Consider the following 22,669-nt stretch of genomic DNA (forward strand, 5'->3'; position numbering starts at 1 on the left):
GTCTGCATATTATAGGTGCGTGTTTTTGTTCTTGCTGTTCGGAAAGGAAGCAGCGCTTTGAAAATGACGCGACGCACTCTCTCCCAGCCTAACGGGACACAATCCTTTTAGTCACGTGGCTCCAGTGAAGTTGAAACACACAGCTGAGCTGCTCTCAACATGGCCCACTAAGCAATAATGGAAGTGTCACCACAGGTGACCCATGACTCATAATAGGGAGTGCTCTGCTATGAACGAGCAGTAATGAGTAGTAGATGTGTTTTTATTAATGAGTGTTCAGAGGTGAATTTATATAAAGTCTGTGCACATGTGAGAGTCATTTGAAGTATAATTTGTCATTAATAACTCAATGACAGTCCAGCTGTCTTCCAACTTAATGATGACAGTGGAATCGCAGTCCTTTGAAGAGGAGCAAAGTTGAATCCAGTCTTTCTGCTAAATAATGATCTTGCTGCTGTGAACTGAGGACAACATGTCAGTGAATTAGAAAGCTGCATGTTTAAGCTGCGTGCTGGGTAGAGCAACGACAAAGCCTGCTGTCAGACAAGAAACAGCAACTTTACTGAGATGACAAGAACAGGACAGCTACTTTACCTTTTAATGTGCATTTCTTTAGCTGTGTGGTGATTGGGTAGCTCGGCTCAGCGTGAGGCAGCCAGTCTTTGAGGCGCTGAAGAACTTTGTCTGGATTTGTTTTATTTCTAAATAAAGCAATAAAGACTTGGTTCCTGGTGCAGATCTTAGTTCACTGACTCAGCCGCAGATTTTTAAGTAACTCAGTTGTTATTTCATGGATCATGCTTCAAATCTCAGGTTAACACTTATTAGAATATTTATTGCTAAGTCTTTGATCAGAGGGGAAGACTAAGTATTTATCCTGAAACGTCTCAGAAATAAGAGACAGTCCAGCCTGTCTCTTATTTCTGAGACGTTTACAATATGTGTGGTACTCCCTAAGAACAAAGCATACACACTATATTGCACTATTATCGTCTGGGTTAACACACTGGGTATCAGACACTGAACAGACAAGAAGACTTAGTTTAGTCTCTGCTCTAATTCACCCAAAAGAGGTCAGGACTCTGTGCAGGCCAGTCAGATTCTTCCACTTATGCCTGAACCTGTTGCACTGGTGTTCTCCTATCACAGTACAGTTCACTGAACTCCTTTAGAGTTCCCCATTCATTCAGAAGCAGTGTGCACACCTATGTGCTTGATTTTATACATCTGTGGGACATCTGAATTCCATTATTTGGATGGGTGAGTGAATAGTACGTGCACAGTGATTTGTCTGGAAACATTTTAGGAAATCTACACTTTCCAAAATATTCATCTGGACGTAGCGTTGTGTGGGAGTTTCAGTCAGCTGAGACTGGAGAAGACGAAACGTTTCTCCCACTGAAAACGTCCAGATAACAGAATCAACTTTTGGAGATGTTCTTACCTGGATGATTGAGAACGCATCAAGACTTTCCAAAATACTTTGCATTTATGAAGAATTCAGCACACTGGCTTCATATTCACTGTCAGTTTGTGCATTTTGTGTAACTTTTGATATTTTGTGTATCTTAATGCATGTTTTATGAATGTGTCTCCGCCTCTTCAGGTGAATGGGAGGAATTTGCTGTCTGTGGATTATGATCGTACACTGCGAACTGAGAAAATCTATGATGACCACAGGAAGTTCCTGCTGAAGATCATCTATGATACCCAAGGCCATCCAACACTCTGGGTTCCCAGCAGCAAGCTGCTGTCGGTTAACCTGACGTACTCCAGGTGATTCCTTTTGTGTCATTCTGCTCGATGGTGCAAAACACTGTAGTACACAAAGATTCTGGTTTCAGATCTTTGCAGATTCCTGTTGTTTGCATGTTCTCACAGTGGCTGCATGTATTCTCTCATATGCTGATGCCTAAATATGCCTAAAAATGTAAAACAGTGTGTGAATATGGTGGAAAGTACTAATGGCTGTTTCGTGCTCGAGCTCTAGCCTGCATTAGTCTCAGCATCTCAGCTGTCTCTCCCTTGCTGTCTCTGACACACACAGTGTAAAACTACTCTTGCTGTGCACAACTGTGCTCATTATTGTAACCAACTCTGTGAGTTAGATGGAAACATTTGTGGAAGCGTCGCATCTTCTTACACGGTTATAGATTTAATTGCTTAATACAGTGTTCTTCAAAGAGGCTGCTCTCACTGAACACTTCGTGCAGATCTGTGATTGGGCACAGTTAGCGATCACACTAAATGCATAGTGAAAGACCAGGCTGTGGTAATATGGATCACCTCGTGTGGGAACAACTACAGTGCTTTGAGTTTTCAGAAAGAGTGAAAAACATGAGAAGCGGCATTGGAACTTGATTTATTCCAAGAAACTAGGATGATGTGAATAATAAGACCAAAAGATACATGCGAGCTTGGGCTGTTCGATATAACGATATATATCGGATGACGATATAAAAACATCCATCGTTTCATTTTACGTTGTCGTTTGTTTCGTGGTGTCACAAAATAAACTGTTTACAGCAATATTTTTTCATGGTTCTGATGTCACTGTAGTGGTTATATTCATTTCTTCAAGTTCTCTCTTTCTCTTATATTTAATATCACCACACTACGGACAGACAAGCGCCTGTTTTATGCGTTGTGGTTAGCAACAACGACGGTAACACCACCGCGTGTCCGCTTGTTTATTTTCCACATAAACCTTTCACAATAAAGCTCAAGATCCTGTTGAGACTTTTCAAAGTAAACTGAATCACGTGAAAAAGCAGATTATTTACGAATGAGAATTAAAAAGAGCCGCCAGGTGCTAAAAAATAAACCTTAGACTCAAACATTAGAACAGGCTTTTCCCCGCAGCACGCCGTGTAATAAATACTCACAAAGAAAACGGCGCCGTTACAACTTATGACTAAAAATGTATCGTTTCATGCATCGTTAAAACACTTGACTCCAGCTACACGACGCCCAGCTGGAAACACTTCACGCAAGTCGAGCTGCCCGAGATTCACGAGTTTACAGAGAATGTTAAATGTTTGTGATTTATATCGTTATCGGACGATAGATGTCTTATATCGGGATATGAGATTGTGGTCATATCGCACAGCCCTAATGGAAGCACAGACGATGTGAACAAAGACATAACGATATACATACAGTCAGTGGAGCTGAAGTGAAAGAACTCAAAGGTGGAAACAATTTGAGAAGCAGAGGAGGGAAAAGAACAGACACAGGTGGTAAAATGTCAAAGCAGTTACCAAAATAAAACAGGATATAACTAAAAGTACCAAAAGACAGGAAAATACAGGAGATACAGGGAAAGGATGCAGAAGGATCATCCCATTACCCCCAACCAATCACAGCAGATGCCCCGCCCTCCCTGAGCCTGGTTCTGTCACAGGTTTCTTCCTGTTAAAAGGGAGTTTTTCTTTCCCACTGTCACCAAGCGGTTGCTCACAGAGGGTTGTTTGATCGTTAGGTTTTCTCTCTATTATTGCTAAGTCTTACAGTATAAGGCGCCCTGAGGCAACTGTTGTTGTGATTTGGTGCCATGTAAATAAAATAGAAACTGAATTGAGTTGAGATTGAAAAAGTAAACACAAAGAAATAAGAAACAGATCAAAGAAACAGGAACCAAAATGCAACTACTTAAAAGCTTATCACTAGATTTTGGTTTGGCTCAAGCTCTCAAAAACCTCAAAGGCAATGTTTGAAATGTTGGTGATCTGACTTTGTGTCTGTCCAGTTCGGGTCAGGTGACAGGTCTCCAGAGGGGTCCGACCACAGAGAGATGGGAGTACGACAGTCAGGGACGAATCATTTCCAGAGTCTTCGCTGATGGAAAGATGTGGAGTTACACGTATCTGGACAAGGTACAGGCTAACGTCGTGAAAACCACACATGCATACATCACTGTGGAGCTTCAGTGTGAGTGAGTCACTTAAAATGACTCTGTGTGGCTCTGATGTGGATTTAGCCGCTACACGGTATGAGCAGATGGTTCAACAGAGCATGAATTTTTAACACAACTTCCTCAAATGTCAAACTCTTTGGACGCTTACATTATTTCACTTTGCATGCAGACACAAAGTTATTTCTCAAAAACTACCAGGGTCAAAATTATAAGCTAACAGTCAACGTGTATCCTTTTCTGCTAGTAAGCCCAACCTTTGTTTGGGATTCAAGTCAGAGCTTTGTGCCTGCCAGTCAATAATGTTCACTTTGGTCTTCTGCATGCAGTTGCCTACCAGGCACAGCGTATGGTTGCTGGCATTAGATATTTTCTGTTCTGAAGCAGGTTGCCCTCTAGTGGTTGTTTTGTGTATTTTTTACTCTGCAAGCTCTAGCCAGAGGCAGTTTCACCTCTGTTAACCTGTTGCCATCCACGCCTTCACAAGTTGATAAACGGCATCATCTGTAAGTGATATTGTTTGTTATCACTGAGACGACTAGTGTGCATTACTATTTGTTGTGAAGGCGTGATATAGTTTGTAGTTGGAATTTAATTTGAATGCATGTATAACCTAAGCTAGTAAGGTTAAGCTAGCTCATATGCCATGTGGTTTCTTTAACATTTCGATCATGAGCTGATTTCATTTGATGTTTTATTCGGGCACTCACTAAGCAGATAAATATAGTGTTCTTATATCTTTGAATATGTGTTTGGTATATTTCATATTGGTGCAACATTTTTATTGGTTTATTTCTGGTTTTGTCGACAGTTTCACACTTTTTCCTTATTAAATCATCCAACTCAACACATCGGCCTGTCCTTGGATTTTGATTAGGAGAGTGTTTAGCTGTCTGTATAGCTGAGTCTACGTTCACGAGGACAACACTTAGTGAGGACAGAACAGTATGTTTTGGGTCATTGTCGTGGTGGAAGACCCAGTTTTCTTTCAAAATCTTCACATCTCATCTTTCTGTATGATTCTTTCCTCCATGATGAGATTCCAACTTCCAGACACACTGAAGCATCCCCACAGCATAATACTCCCACCACCGTGTTTCACTGTCTTTCTTTCTCCAAACATAAGCAGCATCTCTGCGACCAAAGCGCTCTCGTTTTATCTCGTCTGACCAAAAGACATGCTTCCAGTATTCGTGATGTTTCTCCAGGCTGTCCTCAGCATACTTCAGTCTGGGTATTTCTTGGTCTGACTTTAGTCATTAGTCTTTAAAGACACGTCTCACAAGTTTTCTTTCCAGAGTCTTTGAACTCTTTCACTTCCTACTGCCAGGCTTCTTCTATATTTCTGAACTTGCTGAAGTTTTTATTCTGTTTGTAAATTGAAGATAAGTCTCGGTTTTCATTTTACAGGCTTTGAACGTTACAAACACATCAGCTCGCAGCAGTGGTTCGTATTATGTTGTTGTTTCAGGGGAGCCAATAATATCGACCCTGCTCATTTTCTTTTCTTCTGAAATAATTCTGTAATTTTGCGCAAATATTTTATTAGGAGGCCAAACATTGGGTCTTCGGCTGTAATTCATAGCCTGAGTGATAATTTGGTGTTAATAGAACATAGTGGACGTGGACACAGATTTAAAGGGGAGTCGTGGTAACTCTACATCCGTAACAGAGCGAATCACACATATTTCACTCTAAATAAATTCATGTAAAATAATGACTGAAGAAAGGAAGGAACACAGAAAATGAACAGAGGATTCAACAGCGTGCCCTTAAAGGTGGAGATGTGTCAGAAAGTCCAGATGTGAGGAAATGATGGGCTAAAGAATGAAAAACAGCAGTGATGAAACAAAAACAGCCCATGTTGTGCCTTTAAGAGCAAACGAGAGCGGATTGCTTGCAGTGTAAGAGCTGTGTTGGTAAATCAGAAACATTTTGGTTTTATTAGCTTCATCAGAGCCTGAGACACAGCAGCAGCAGGCCTCGTCTGTAGGGGAGTGACAGAGAAGGAAGAAGAAATACTTTGCTGTCACAGGCTCTACTGTGTCAGCGGATGGTTGGAGCTTACATGGAGAGACTGAGCTAGAAAGAAAACAGCAAGTGTGGCTGAAGAGAAACAAGAATCACAGTAAAGCAAGTGTAGCGTGTAAGAGACGAGAGGAAGGAATAAGTAACGGCTTTACAAGACTCACTGAAACTGAAGCAAGTAAGCAGGTTAATATTTAGTACGTACTATCACAGTGTAGCAGTCTCAGTGCATTTACAGTATGACATCATTCAACTATTTGGTTTAGAAATTAAATAGTTGATAGATCCTGTTTTAATGTGGTCAGTGGAAGTTTGTGTTTGAGTATTTCTTTGTTTGTGCTGAATCTTACGCCGCTGGGACGTCTGTTTCTGTCCCCTTCAACGATCCCACGTTTTAGGGGAAATTCAAGGAGCAGAGCTGAGTTTATGGGCTGCACCCATGAAAGCTTAGCAAAGCTTCATTGTCAATTATAAATTCTGCTTGTCTTGTTTTTGACTCGTGTGTGCAAAGTTTACATTTGTACACATTCAGTTCAGGTCACTGAAAGTTCTTTCTCAGATGCCTCAGGACATTACAGTAGAAGTCTCCACTGAGAGTGTGAGAGCACGAAGCAAGCCGTGAGCTGAAGAAGCGTCTGTAGCCTCCAGGACAGGATCGAAGCAGAGATCTGGGGAAGGGCCCAGTAAACTGTCACCTGCACTAACCACAGATGGAGAAATATCCTTGGGCAAGATACTAACTCCAAGTTGCTCTCTGCTGAATGTGTGTGTGTGGCAGATTCAATTAAATTCAGCATTTAGACAGAAAATACGAGGCAAAAAGTGCTGCTGTGAATGAGGCAAGTTGTGTAAAGTGCTTTGAGTGATCAAATTAAATTAATTTAAAATAAATGGCTGCTCTCTTTAGGGGTCCTGGATATCCTTCTGCCCCTAGCATTCAGTGTTTATTGCCATGTGTCACGAGAGAAAAGGTTTTTCTTTGTGCAATGAAATTCTTTCTTTGCTGTCCACCCACAGATGCCGATTAATATATACAATAGAAATAAAACATATAAATACAAGTAGTACAAATAAATAGATGAAGGCAGAAAAGGAGACAAAATATGGAGATTTGAAACAGACGTGTGCAAAAGAGCTCAATATGAGCAGACGTGCAAAAAATAATTATTACTGTTCAAAATGGGTCAGCTGTTCAAGAGTCTGATGGCAGTCTGGATGTTCTGGATTTCCAACTTCTAAACCTTCGTCTCGAGGGCAGAAGTGTTGGGGGGGTGTGGGGTCTTTGAGGATGGAGGCAGCTCTCCTCTGGACTCTGTGATGGTAGCTGCTCTGCAGAGAGGGCAGCGGGGTCCTGATGATCTTCTCCACAGTTATCACTCTGTGCAGGTGTTTGCGCTCCATAGCAGTAGTGCTGCCGTACCATGCAGTGATACAGCTGGTCAGTGTGCTCTCCACAGTGCAGCTGTAGAACCTGCTGAGGATCTTGGCCGACATACCAAATTTCCTCAGCCTCCTCAGGAAATACAGCCGCTGCTGAGCCTTCTTGACCAGCTGTGTGGTGTTCAGTGTCCAGGCGAGGTCCTCAGAGATGTAGACGCCCAGGTACCTAAAGCTGCTCACTAGAGGTGGGAATCACCATACATCTCATGATACGATATTATCACAATACTTAACGCACGATACGATATTATTGCAATTTTTTAAAAATATTTTGCGATATTCAGATTCTGTACATGAAGGTAAACTTGATCAATATTCATTTTATCTAATAACAAAGTCTCACACTCAGTCTTTCTCTCATGTCAGTCAGTTTTATTGTTGACAAACTGAACGGTTTGTATTACAGTCTAGTCCAACTTAACTGAATGCAACCATCTGGTACAATTACAGCTATTCTGAACTATGCAATTTATGAAAACTATGCAGCCCATTCAGCAACTGAAGAATTTGAAAGTAAATTAAAACAAAATATAATTTTACGTTAAATAAAAAAGTTTTAAACGTAATTAAAATAAAACATGTCTTAAATTAAAATAAGTAAACTGTCATGTTTATTGCTGCCAAAAACCAGTTAAACACATTTGGACAGTGAAGGAATGTCAGGATTCTTGCTCAGAAAAAGGATCAACATGCTCTGAAGTCAGAGCACAAAAACCTTTTTGTAACAAAATATCGATTTCTGCTGTCCCTGTATCGATACATTATTAGCAAACAAAATATCACGATACTACACAGTATCGATTTTTTCCCCACCCCTACTGCTCACCCTCTCCACTTCAAGGCCCCGGATAGACAGCGGCTGGTGAGGCCTCTTCTTCTTCCTTGTGTCCACTTTCACCTCCTTTGTCTTGTCAGTGTTGAGGGTGAGGTTGTTGTCCTCACACCATGACACCAGACCGGCCTCCTCTCTCCTATAAGCCGCCTCGTCCCCTCCAGTGATGCGACCGATCGCTGGAGTGTCGTCCGCGAACTTCAGTATGGTGTTGTCTTTGTTGGAGGTGACACAGTCGTGGGTGTACTGGGTGTAGAGGATGGGGCTGAGGACGCAACCCTGTGGGACGCCAGTGTTTGTAATAATGCTGGCTGAAGTCCTGTTGCTGATCCCGACGGTTTGGGGCCTGGCAGTCAAAAGGTCCTGTAGCCAGTCACAGAGGGTGGGGTGCAGGTCGAGTGTTGCCAGCTTGTGAGTGAGTTTGTGTGGGATGACAGCATTCATCCCTATTGCACCAACCTTCTACATGTCCTCTTTCACTGCATCCATCGATGCGGTCTTCCTCTGTACCTCCAGCTGGCAGCTGTATACATCTTTAGTCCATTGTGTCCATTATTCCCCCCAAACCACTGCCAAAGCATCTCAGTCTTGCCTTCCTCACTTTATCTCCAAGCTGACTGAGGTGGCTGTGGGGATACTCATTTCTAAAATTGTCCATCACTTACAACAAAACTCTGCCACCTCCAGCTTTTCCTCCTGTCTTTGTGTTAGTCTCACCATCTCCTCACCATACACCATAGCAGCTCTCACTGTCATCTACTGAATATATCTCCACCCTGCAAACGCTTTCTTCTTCACCTCTCTTCTGCACTGTCCATTGCTTTGGATCATTGACTCCAGGTTTTAAACTCATCTACCTTCAATGCTTCCATTGCTTGCGTGTTCACTTCTCCAGCTACCTTCCTGTCATTCACACACATATTCTTTCTTGATTCTATTGATTTTCATTGTTCATACCTCCACCTGCTCCCTGCTCTTACGACAGAATTAAAGTGTCATCTGTGAAGGTCATAGTCCACGGAGACCTCATTTGTCCACCATCACCACTGCAAACAAGACGAGGCTCAGAGCTGATGTTTAAAACCCACCTGTCACCTCTACTGCACACCTCACCACTGCCTCACATTCCTCTTTCATGTCCTCCAGGGTGGAGCAGGACACACAGCTCTCTGCCACACTCGACGAACATCATAGTTTGTTTTTTGGCATGCTGTCAGTAGTACACCTCATTCTGATCTCCTCCTTACTCTCCACCAACACCCTCAGTAGAAACCTTTCACCTATAGTGTTCCTTCTTTGCTGCTTGCTGATCATCACCTCTCCCTTTAGTCTAGCGACTCTTTCTCTGGTATGGCTCATCAGCTTTCCTGGAGCTTATCTCTGAGATTATATCTGTCATGGTCCTGAGTCCGTGGACTCAGTGATTTTGTGTTTGGTGTATTTATTGTTATTATTATTATTATCACTACTATTTGTGGACTGTTTGGGATGGTTTGTGTTTTGGGGTTTTGGATGCTGGGTTTCTGGGTTGGTGCTCCCTCTGTTGGTCCCCTGTCTCGTCAGGCTCATCAGGTCCAGCTGTGTCTCCCACTGTGTGTGATTTCCCAGTGTCCCTCTGTGTATTTATAGTGTGTGTCTGCCTGTGTTCCTCTGCGTCTCTCTGCACAGCCTTTGTACATCTCCTGCTGTCCTTATGTTTCAGTTTGTTAGTTTTCCCAGTTTTATGTTCAGTTCTTCCCTCACCTTTGTTATTTTCACTGTACATAAATCTCCACTCGCATCTCCACTGCCTCATTGTTTCCACCACACGACTGCTGCCCCGGCTGTGACAATATCAGCTCCTCCCGAAACTGTATGCAACATTGTTGCTTCTCCAACTTACACCATGTAATCCCCACACATCAACACGCACACGCTCTGCACCATTTGATCCAACTTTCTCTTTCTCACCTGACATCCTGTTTGTCAGGTACATGCATCACCGACTTTATACTCTGCAGCTCCACAGTACACATACTCAAGGTCACCCCTACTCCATTTCTCTTCCTATCAACACCAAGATAGAGTTTGTATCCACCTTCAGTGGCCATGGCCTTGCTTCCTTCCACTTCTCCTCCTGCACACATAACATATCTACCTTCCTCGTGTCCCTACATTTAAAGTACCCACTACATCCTTTCCTTTGTTCTCGTACTGTCCTCATACACGATGCTCCTTTCTTTTCTACCGATTGAAAGTTCATTTTTTTTCTATACATTCACATATTTTATTGTACAGTTTGCCATTTGCATATCCAAGATGTCACATTTTGAGGCCTCTGCTCTCATAGTCACATCTATAATCAGTTTAAAATTGGCAGTTAGTCTAACATGCCTGTCTGTAGGTGAAAGCTACAGTGTCCAGCTGAAACCCATTTAGGAGAATATGCAGAATACAAGCAGGCAGGACCCAGCAGAGCAGCACGTTCAAGCTATGAAACTTGTTGTGGCCCAGGAAGAAGCTAGGCTTCCCCTTTTTTTATAGAATGAAAAGCTATATACTGTAGGATATATATATATGCATAACAAAACTTCTTGGCTTTTCAGATTTACAAATATTAACTGACAGTAGATATTCGATGAGTCCACTGTCAGAGGCCATAAGAAGATCATTTGTAACCTTCACTAAAGCTGTTTCTGTGCTGTGATGAGCTCTGAAACCTGACTGAAACTCTTCAAATAAGCCATTGCTCCTTCCTGATTTCCTATTTTTTTGTATGTTTGTCACACTTAAATGCTTTAGATCATCAGACAAATTTAAATATTATACAAATACGACACAAGTAAACACAAAATACAGTCCTAAATGAAGGTGTTTATGGTTAAGGGGGAAAAATCCAAACGTCCTTTACTCTGTATGAAAACGTGATAACTGGTTAGGCTAAGCTTTGAGACAAAGGAGCACGGTAAAAAACAAAACAACAACAACATCTTATTTGGTCATTTAAAAGCTAATCTGTGAGCTAACAGGAAAGGAAAATTCAGTGGATTTCAAAAATGAGGAGTGGAATTTTAAATGTCAGAAAAACATCTTTTCATTTATTTCTTTTTCTTTTTTACATTTAAATTTAAATGATTTAGAAAATCTTTTTTTTATGGTTGTTGAATACAAACACACACAGGTACTCACAGACTCACACAGGCTGCTGCCTCCAAACATATCCTGCATTATCAGTCCTGCTGCTCAGTAACATTCAGTATTTATTATTTACTGGGTTGTTGCCATGGTTTCCCTGCTATGTTTTTTCTTTTTGCCTGTTTTGTTTCAGCAGGTGATCAAACAGATTCAGTGTCTTTTCTCTCTCCATCCCTCTCTACTGTTTTCCCTCTCCTTCTGTTAACTCAACTTCCTAACTTCTCTTCATCTTTCCCGTCCCACAGTGTCTGTTCTGATTGTAATAACTTAAAAGTACCAAAAAATAATAAAGATCAAATAAACTGTGACAATTAAGCTGACCAGTATAGCAAAGCCATAATGATCCACGTGGGAAAATCAATCTGTTGGGAATTGTCTGGGCCTTCAGACTCTGATTGCTACATTGCAACATCACCTTGCATTGATACATTTTACATTATTAATTAATAGATTATTTACTAATGTCTAAATAAATAAAAGAATAGTAAATGAATTTATTAAAGCATATTTTATTGCACATTTCATTACTGAAGCGCAACATTCTTTATTTTGATGTGTGTGTCTCTTCTGGTCTTGGAAATGTATCCTATAAAACACACTCATGACCAAATCAGGTGTATCTGAGCAGCATATGTGGTGTCAGTGTTCCCTGAGCGCTGTGAAAAGCCACTTTGGTATTCATGTCAAACTGTCTAACACACATGCAGGGGAGCTTTGCATGACCTCGGTAGGTGCAGCTCCAGCAGGTGGTGCAACAATATCAGGATCTTTATCTGATAACATCTGATTAAACGATGCAGTGCCGGTTGTACTTGAATGAATCTTCATGTATCTGCAGTGTGGACTGATGTGAATCTAGGCTACATTTACAACATTTGCACCACTTTTGTTTTCTGTATAAGAAACTGTAATTCAGACATCCAATCATAACGTCTGTGGCCTCTCACTACAGGCCGCCACGCGACCAGTCAGTGTGTTCTGCTTCTAATTGTCTTCCTCCTGTCTCTGCATCAGTCCATGGTGCTGCTGCTGCACAGCCAGCACCAGTACATCCTTGACTATGACTCCGTGGACCGCCTGTCAGCAGTCACCATGCCCAGCGTGGCCCGACACACCATGCAGACCATCCGATCCATAGGATATTACAGGAACATCTACACCCCACCAGAAAGCAATGCGTCTGTTACTGTGGATTACTCTGAAGATGGACAGGTGTGTTTTGTTTTTAGCAAGTAAGAGACACACTGGATGTGATCAACTTCACTCAACAGCAGCAAAGCTAATCATTCACTGCTTTCTCTTTCTTAGCTCCTGAGGGTGGCTCATCTAGGCACTGGCCGGCGTATACTGTACAAATACCGCAGACAGGTAGGTTATTCATGTCTTTATGCAGCTGATTCTTCAACAAAGGTCAAAGGTTACCGATGAGGAAGGAAATGTCTGTGTATGTTTAAGGTACAGTTGTCCTGTACATGCAGCATGCAGCAGTGTTGTTGCAACATCTTTCCCGCTTCAAACTTCACAGTTGCTTTTGGTCATTGAAAGTTACCCATAGTGGAACCATAAAGAAACAGTTGGATGAGCTGTAGGCTGGTGATGAAGTGTGATATGCACAGCAGACATCCTGCTTGTGTCGTCACTGTAACACTTGTTTATATTTGTCTCGTCAGAACAAGCTGGCAGAAATCCTTTATGACTCGACCAGGGTCAGCTTCACATATGACGAGACTGCTGGTGTGCTTAAGACTGTCAACCTGCAGAGCGAAGGCTTCATCTGCTCCATCCGGTACCGCCAAATTGGCCCACTGGTTGACCGGCAAATATTCCGCTTCAGCGAGGACGGGATGGTGAACGCGCGCTTTGACTACACCTATGACAACAGTTTCAGGGTCACCAGCATGCAGGCTGTAATCAACGAGACGCCGCTGCCCATCGATCTCTATCAGTTTGACGACATATCTGGGAAAGTGGAACAGTTTGGGAAGTTTGGAGTCATTTATTACGATATCAATCAGGTAATAACGGATCTTCGATACTGTTTAAAATAAGCACCTCAGATTCTAGTAATATGGTAACATTTTAGTAATCTTTTAAACTCTGTTCTTCCAAAAGATATTCCCTTGTTGGTCTTTTGATGGTGGTGGAGAGCACCATTCCTAAATCTAGTGACTGGCAAGGCCATATCATACGAGTAACATCATTTTCATTCACATCAAACCATACGATGATTCCTGGAAGAGACCGAAGGGACACCCAAATCATGTTATCACCCCCGCTGCACGACACATCAGTTAGATCCTTTCAGGGGCACTGACACCTAAAATATTTCCACTGATGGGACAAAACTTTGGACGTCTCCAAGAGGAAGAAAACAAGTGGGATAAGTGCATTAATCAGTGATTGGTAAATGGGGCTGAGGCAGTGTCTCATGGCAGCAGAGATCACGAAAACATTTTGAAACACTGAGTTTTTGTGGATCTTCATTTCGTGGTTGAGAGTTTATAGCACAGGTTTATAGGGTTAATTAGGCTGAGGTAGCTGGACATTTCAGGTCTCGCTGTGCTGATAAGGATATATTTCAGATATCTTAATTCTCCATATCAGCTTGTTTATTGTGACCTCTCAGTGTTGCAGCTATTTGTGGATGTTTCTCGAAGCCTTGAAGTTAAACTGGCAGCAGACGAGCTAATATTTAAAGAGCGAGCTAACATCCTTTCAGATCCTGAGAGTTTGAGCACCCACAGCCCTCAGTTACGTTTAACTACTGTTATGCTTCTGGACACAGTGTTAGTCACAGGTATGATTTATGTGTGTCAGATGCAGCAGGTGTTCTTCCCTCATTAAATGACATTTTCTACACCCACAGCTGGAGGTTGTGTTTGTGTCTTCAAAGCAATGAAACAAAACCCCACCTGAGGCAGGGTGGGGCTGTCCAGATGTCAGGTGCAGTTTTTTGATCAGCAGGTCACTGCTGAAGTGTAACAGTAGATCTTCTGTCTGCCCATCATTCCCAGATTATCTCCACAGCAGTAATGACCTACACAAAACACTTTGACCAGCACGGCCGCATCAAGGAGATCCAGTATGAGATTTTCAGGTCACTGATGTACTGGATCACCATTCAGTATGACAACATGGGCCGAGTGACAAAGCGTGAAATCAAGATCGGGCCGTTTGCTAACACGACCAAATATGGTTATGAGTATGACGTCGATGGACAGCTGCAGACCGTCTCCCTCAATGAGAAGATGATGTGGAGGTAGGATCACAGCATTCAAGAAAGAAAGAAAACACTGATGCCAAATAATAATTAACGATTCTACTTTCTGTCCTTTCAGATATAATTACGATCTGAACGGGAATCTGCATCTGCTGAACCCTGGGAACAGCGGGCGTTTGACCCCTCTGCGCTACGACCTGCGGGACAGAATCACTCGGCTGGGAGATGTTCAGTATAGGCTGGATGAGGACGGCTTCCTCAGACAGAGAGGAGCTGAGATATTTGAATACAACTCCAAAGGTTTGCACAGTTTGACCAACAGACGCAACGCAAAGTGGCACAGTAGTGTTCGTCCTCTTGACGTTGACTGTGCTTGAACAGTTTAAATGATTACCCAAATCAGACGTGTAGGAAAATGTTATATTCAAGACAGAAGTTTACAAATTGTGCCATAGAGCACCTGATCACATCCTGAGCAGTCAAAGTTCACTCGAAAGCAGCGGTCTCCAACCTTTTTTGCGCCGCGGACCGGTTTATGCCCGACAATATTTCCACAGACCGGCCTTTAAGGTGTCACGGATAAATACAACAAAATAAAACTAGTACCGGTACCGAAAAAAAGAAGATTTATTCATAACACGCGTGAAAAGACCCAGGAAAACCGAGTTAACGATAAAACGATAACAAAATAACGCTGAAAACCAATAAAAACCCTGAAAACCAGACATTTCACACCTGAGCCTCAACTCTCACGGCCCGGTACCAAACGACTCACGGACCAGTACCGGTCCGAGGCCCGGGGGTTGGGGACCGCTGCTCTAAAGGCTTATGTGGAAAACAGAAAACTAACCCTAAAGAGAGTCATACATGCACTGAACATGTGCACTTTTTCCTTATAAAAGACAACAGCATCAGTATTTTTTTTACAACAGGCCTACTAGTTCGTGTCTACAGCAAAGCAGCCAGCTGGACCATCCAGTACCGTTATGACGGCTTGGGTCGGCGAGTAGCATCTAGGAACAGCCTGGGCCAGCACTTGCAGTTCTTCTATGCGGACCTGAACTATCCCACCAGGATAACCCACGTCTACAACCACTCCAGCTCAGAGATCACGTCCTTTTACTACGATCTGCAGGTACCACACTGAAAGAGTCATTTAGCTCGCAGCAGTGCTTTTGCTAAAGTTAGAAGGCTGGTTAAAAAACCTCTCTGCTGTCGTGCTAGAAGCAGGCGAGACACTCAGTGCTGTACTTTTGATGCACGACAGTCTGGTTACAGCAGGTTTCTCTCCAGTGAGCATATGGAAAAAAGTGACAAGACGGAGAGAGCAGTTTCTCCCTGTAATTTATTTAATTATTCTGCTAAAGCTAATGGTGCACTAGTTGAGGCATCTGTAACAATGCAGCTGACCGTGTCTACATATCTTTGTGGGGACCAACAGACTCAAAATGTGGTTTTAGTGTCAGGGTAACAATTCGGTCATAGTTAGGTTTAGGCATTCATTTGTCATGGCTGGGGTTAGCGGCGTGATCTCCACAAAGATGTGAAAACACGGTGTGTGTGCACCCCATAGCAATGGATTATAACTGCATATCGCAGCATGATAGCAGGTTTGTTATTGTTGAATCCAATGTTGGTTATTTTTGCACAGGGCCATGTTTTTGCCATGGAGATCAGCAGCGGAGAAGAGTTTTATATTGCATGTGATAACACTGGGACTCCACTGGCTGTGTTCAGTAACAATGGGCTCCTGCTTAAACAGGTATGCATGTTGGTCCTGCCGGAACAAAAGGCTTCAGCATGTGACTTTATTCATCAGAACTGCTGTGTTTCTCCATATCCGATGCAATTAATAGATCTTTGTGTGTCTGTGTAGGTGCAATACACAGCGTATGGTGAAGTTTACTTTGATTCCAACCCAGACTTCGTGTTGGTAATTGGTTTCCACGGAGGTCTGTATGATCCTTTGACGCGGTTGCTTCATTTTGGAGACAGAGATTATGACATTCCTGCGGGAAGGTAGGCAGTCTGACACTCGACCAGCACAAGTGTAACAGGTGACTGTAATGGTGTCAAGCATGAGCAGAGCATGTCTGTGTTTTAAGGTGGACCACTCCTGACATCAGCACATGGACACGTGTTGGTAAGGACCCTCAGCCCTTTAACCTGTACATGTTCCAAGGTAACAACCCCATCAGCAAGATCCACCAGGTCAAAGAATATGTCACAGGTAAAGGAGCGATTTGGACTTGTTTACATGTTTTCAGTCCATGTGTGTATTACCTGTTGCTTTAAGGTCACATAACTCGTGGAATAATTCCTGCTGCACTACTCGAGAAATCATTTTCATTCTGTTTCATCAGAGAAATAAACAAGTCAAGTTTATTTATAAAGCACTTCTCAGTTAAATGAAGAAAGTTAAATGATGTAATAGCAATACGAAATCAAGTTCAGACACAGAAGCAGACGTTCCTGAGATCTGTAAAAGTAGAATAGTTTCTCCTCCTCTGTGGAAGCAGCTGGACCAGGTGACCCTGAATCCTCGCTTAGTTATGCTGCAGTAGACTAGACGTTTTTTCTTAATCCACCCTATTTCACCATGTGTTCATTCACCATGTGTTCATTCACCATGTGTTCATTCACCATGTGTTCATACACCATGTGTTCATTCACCATGTGTTCATACACCATGTGTTCATTCACCATGTTTTCATACACCATGTGTTCATACACCATGTGTTCATACACCTCTCTGCATTAATCACAGCATGTCTTTTGTCTCGTCTCCCTCCCCTCTCCCCCGTCGGTCTGGGCAGATGGCTGCCCAACCATGAGTGTGTCAGAGGTTTCTTCCTGTGCAAAGATAGTTTTTCCTTCTCACAGTCACCAAAGTGATCGCTCATAGGGGTCACCTGATTGTTTCCTCTGGATTATTGTAGGGTCCCCACCTTATGATATTAAATGCCTTGAGGTAGGGCTGGGCGACATGGCCTAAAATCCATACTGCGGTGTAATTTGAAGCATGTGCAGTAACAGTATATATTGCGATATATTCTTCTGTATATATAGATAGATAGATAGATATAGATGTGTGTGTGTGTGTGTGTGTGTGTGTGTGTGTGTGTGTGTGTGTGTGTGTCAAAATGACTGAACAGTATAAAAATGCTATTTTAAGAACATTTATTGTGCAAAACTTTTTTTACATTTTAAATTATAAAACTTTTCAAATAATTTCAGATCTTTTTCCAAACAATGTAACAGAAAATTCTTAAATAACAAATAAAAATGAAGATAAATGCGCCAACATTTTTGAATACAGTAATAAAGTAAAATGTCTGCTGTGTAGGGCCACCGTTTTTCTTTCCACTGGACTGACTGTTTGTGGAAGGTGCAGTTTTTGGCTTTGCTCATATTCCAACACATGCTTTGTTTTTGAAGTGAGGAAACAAATTACTTGTATTCCGTCTCTTCACCATTACTGTCAGATGATATTTTTCTGCTCAACATCCGACTGCTTAACCCAAACCAGGTCCATATGACCAGCGTCACACCGCTCTTCTTTATAAGCTCCTTGCTTGCATGACACCATCAACATGTGCTCGTGGTAGAGCGCTATAGCAAAAAGCCAAATTCATATTGTTTCTACCGTATACCGTTTATACTGCCCACCCCTACCTTGAGGCACTATATGAGTAAAATCGAATTGAATCAATGTGTTTTAAACACCAACAGAGGTTTGTCAGTTTATATGAAGGCATAAAACTAGTCCCAGTCCCTCTGATACAGTATGATTGCTTTGCATTGTTGTTTCTCAGTTTCTTTTATAAATATCACTATTTCCACTCTTCTCTTTCTCTGCAGATATCAACATCTGGTTGGTCACATTTGGCTTTCATCTCCATAATGCAATCCCAGGATTCCCTATTCCGAAATTTGACCTGATACAGCCATCACTGGAGATGAAAAAGAGCCAGCTGTGGGATGACCTGCCTGTATGTATACTCAGATGAACTATGGAGGAACACCACACCCGATCCGTCACAGCGGGCGTTTTCTCTGGTTGCAGCCCAGTGACAGTGAAACAAGTGTCAAACAAACAGTGGTTACATTTGTGCAAAATTCATTTTTGCTTGTAATACAAACCATGAAGTAGTTTTATTGCCTTGATCTTACCAAGCAGTGTTAGAAAAAAATTAATTAAATTGAATAAATCGAATGGGCGTCATCAGTCGTACATGTCACCAGTAGGTCCTCATGTTTTCTCAAAAGTCTCCAGTGATGTAACCTGGCCTGGACGTACTTCTTAAACATGTCTGAATCATCTTTCTTTGACTTTTCAGCACAAGAAAGAAACTCTAACAAGCATAATCCAGCTCCTCAGGGCTTGATCTGGAGCTCGTATTGTAGCTAAGTGGCCAGCACTGACAGCGGGTTTAGAATCGTGCCATCAGGGAGCAGCGAGTCGGTGGCTAATCCAGTCAGTCCAGTCACTGGATGATATTTGTAAATGGAATAAATGATGTAACTGCATCAAACACATCTGGGGTGGTTTGTTCGGTACTCTTGTCACTGTTGCTGATGGCCACATACGAGACATTCTACACCTTAATAGTTACTCATTTATATATAGTCATGCAAACATAACGTTGACAAGGAACAGAAAATAACAGAACGAGAAGAAACGAGGAATAAATTAATAGGAAGTTATTAGTGAGACATCCTCCCATTTAAAGGAAAGGAAATCAGTAAAGGAGGATGTCTGTGCACGTGTTGTCGGGTCATCAGTAATCACACAGTGAGGAAAAGGCGCTGACGTAGAGGCGCTGACGTAGAGACACTGACGTTAACTCAGCGATTAATGAAGGCAACGACAGAAATAGAAGTGGCCGTTTCAAGAGAGAAACTGAAAGAGAGAAAAAGATAAAGAAGCAGGAGAGACTTCGTGCTGTCTTCCTCCCTGAGCCTGCTTCAGCCGGAGCTTTCTTCCTGTAAAAAGGGAGTTTTTCCTTCCCACCATCACCAAGTGTTTGCTCTCTATTATTGGGCTTTTCTCTCTATGACCCGAAACACGACTTCTCTCTATTTCTCTTCATTATTGTCGGGTTTTTACTTGATCATATAAAGCGTTGTTGTGATTTCACGCTACATAAATCAAATTGAATTGAACAGAATTTGTATGACTTGGAGCAGCAATGATCGATTGAGTCCACACACCTAGATGCAGCCGACAATGATTGTGAGTCACATTTTCAGACACCTTTTCTGCTTTTTCTCCACAGTCTATCTCAGGCGTCCAGCAGGAAGTGACCCGTCAGTCTCAGGCCTTTCTGTCGTTTGAGCGCATGCCAGAAATTCAGCTCAGTCGGCGACATTCAGACCACAACAAGCCTTGGCTGTGGTTTGCCACTGTCAAGTCTCTGATAGGAAAGGGAGTGATGCTCGCCGTGATCCAAGGTCGCGTTGTGACCAGTGCTCTAAACATCGCCAACGAGGACTGCATCAAGGTGGCTGCTGTCCTAAATAATGCCTTTTACCTTGAGGGCTTGCATTTCACAGTGGAGGGAAGAGACACGCACTACTTCATCAAGACCAGCCTGCCTGAGAATGACCTCAGCGCACTGCGGCTCACCTCGGGGAGGAAGTCACTAGAAAATGGAGTAAACGTCACAGTATCCCAGTCCACAACAGTCATGAACGGGAGAACGCGGCGTTTTGCTGATGTGGAGCTCCAGTACGGCGCCCTGACACTTCACGTGCGTTACGGGACGACGCTGGATGAGGAGAAAGCGCGAATCCTGGAACAAGCAAGGCAGAGGGCGCTGTCGAGTGCCTGGGCGCGCGAACAACAGCGAGTGAGAGACGGGGAAGAAGGAGTACGGCTATGGACGGAGGGAGAAAAGAGGCAGCTGCTAAGCAGCGGGAAGGTTTTGGGTTATGATGGATACTACGTACTGTCTATAGAGCAGTACCCCGAGCTAGCCGACAGCGCTAACAACATCCAGTTCCTACGGCAGAGTGAGATAGGGAGGAGGTAACACGGCATTAACAGAATCCAATGATCCCGCCCACTGACTGTCAGAGACTAACAAAAGCTTTTCAAACATGGATGTCACAGACTGAAACCAAGCCACTGAAGAGATCCCGCGATCCCTTTTTTTGGGATCAAAATGTTCAAATGGGATTTCTAGACTGATGATGTAACAATCACTTCAGTGCAGCTGACCCGAAACACGGCTGCAGTTTGATGGTCTGCAAACCCGGATAAAGGTTCCTTTTTTCGGTCATGTTCTTTTTCTCTATCTCGCTTTCTCTTTTTTTCACCCGGTCGTCTGCCTTCGAACAGCTTGCACGCATGACCCCCCATCCCCACCGCCTTTCGTGAAAGGTGGGGGCTATAACCCGACTGCTATATTTGTGTGCTAGCTAGCTATCAAACAGTGGGATGTAGAGACTCGTTCAAGCGGCCGACTGAGGACTTTACAGTTACATGAGCTTGCAAGCGTTTCAACAGCTGGTAACTGTCAGTGTAATCGCCATCTGTGCATCCCTAAGAGATGTTGCAGGTGTCGTATCTCTGTTGGGAGCCACGTCTGTAGGCTCTGTCGTGTCCGTGGCTGAAGCAACTGAGTGGAACCACCGTCGTGGACTCTCTAAGAAGGACAGGCACAAAAATTCAACTTTGTATGAAAGCTGAAAAAAATAAACTGATTTTCTCTTTGAGTTTTTTTCTTTATATAAACTTGCTGTTGCTTCAGACAAAAAGGGTATATGAAAATTAACAAAAACATTTTTACATAGTATTACTTATACCACTATTACTACTTTTACTGCACCGTCACCACTGGAATGGACCATTATATGACCTGAACAAAGACAAACTTTGATTTGTGTTTTTACTTAAAAGCCACTTCTTCCCATTCTGTGCTCTAACAAGTTCTACAAATTTAGAGAGACCATAGTCAAACTAACGTATGTGAAGAACCAGGGCGACTGTAGGGCCACCGTTGTGTTTGCGTGGATGTACATTGGTCCTATAAACCCCTGGTACCCTGGCTGCCCAGGTGTTATTCACTTTTACAAAATGTGACTCGGCCTCATAACAAATAGACTTGTGCTTTTCTCAGTCACAGGTAGTAGTATTGCTTGCAATAGAAACATGTTATCATGGCTTTGGGTGGGAGGGGTGGGGGACAGGATTGCTGTGAGTAGTAACAAATCGTTGCTTCTCCCTTTATTTTTGCTTGTTTATCTTTAAAGGGACAGTGCATTGCCATCAGTGACATTAACGAGTAACAGTAATAGATCAAAGATCAATGTGGATGTTTACTCATTGATTGTGGGTCTCTGTACTCCTTTAGAGTTTCCATTGTGCGTATGTGTGTTTATAAGGTTGAAAAGTAACTTTAGTCATTTGGAAGGAAAGAGCAGGAACTTTCCACAGAGAGTTAACCTCATATGCTACCGATCTTTTTTTCAACGACAGTTATGACAAGTTGACAATGTTTTATGGTTTATCTTTTTCTTTATTTCGGAGGTTGATGAATTCCACTTATACGTACATCAATATTAGTCTCAGAGAAAGTAATTTATGTACAGTGTTTCTACAGTAAAGAATAAAATACATTGAAACTAACGTCTTTTTTTGCTGTGTTTGTTCTTCACTTTCACTGCTAGCAGCGATAAGAAAAAACTGATTTACTCAAGTGCTTTTTCATGCATTACATGCTTTTTATTGGCAACATCTGAAAACATTGTAACATGACTTCATAATGAAGCCTGAGATGGGGTAGGATTTTCTACAAAAGATGTCATTGAAAATCAAATCCACTAATCACCAACACCAAGAAACATCCAGCTCCCAACACAAACACAAACTGTACACAAGGACCAAACAAACTACATGCAGGTAGTGTTTTTCAAGCAAATGCAAAACAAGAAGACCGTCTAAGTCAACTCAGAAAGACCGGAACATTGTAATGGGTCCTGACTAGGGATGGGTACCGGGTTCTGACATAAACAGTAGTAACCAGAAAAGCAGCGCACATTTCGGTGCTTTATTTCG

General features: G+C 42.5%; 1 protein-coding gene across 6 annotated transcripts in view; it reads left to right on the top strand.

The window, feature by feature from the left end:
- tenm3 (teneurin transmembrane protein 3) overlaps nt 1-22,240 on the top strand; it is a 220,732-nt gene extending 198,492 nt beyond the window's left edge. For all 6 annotated transcript variants that reach the window (XM_082536064.1, XM_082536065.1, XM_082536068.1 and 3 more), the window contains 13 exons: nt 1,607-1,776; nt 3,749-3,875; nt 12,402-12,599; nt 12,696-12,755; nt 13,058-13,402; nt 14,402-14,646; nt 14,726-14,907; nt 15,540-15,742; nt 16,259-16,369; nt 16,484-16,626; nt 16,713-16,837; nt 18,469-18,599; nt 19,887-22,240. In XM_082536064.1, the coding sequence (XP_082392190.1) occupies nt 1,607-1,776; nt 3,749-3,875; nt 12,402-12,599; nt 12,696-12,755; nt 13,058-13,402; nt 14,402-14,646; nt 14,726-14,907; nt 15,540-15,742; nt 16,259-16,369; nt 16,484-16,626; nt 16,713-16,837; nt 18,469-18,599; nt 19,887-20,642 (2,796 nt within the window). In that variant the 3' untranslated portion in view covers nt 20,643-22,240. The remainder of the gene's footprint in view (nt 1-1,606; nt 1,777-3,748; nt 3,876-12,401; nt 12,600-12,695; nt 12,756-13,057; nt 13,403-14,401; nt 14,647-14,725; nt 14,908-15,539; nt 15,743-16,258; nt 16,370-16,483; nt 16,627-16,712; nt 16,838-18,468; nt 18,600-19,886) is intronic.
- Nucleotides 22,241-22,669: the final 429 nt, after the last annotated feature.

This window comes from Aulonocara stuartgranti (assembly GCF_965226115.1).
Source record: "Aulonocara stuartgranti genome assembly, chromosome: 6".
Taxonomy (NCBI): Eukaryota; Metazoa; Chordata; class Actinopteri; order Cichliformes; family Cichlidae; genus Aulonocara; species Aulonocara stuartgranti.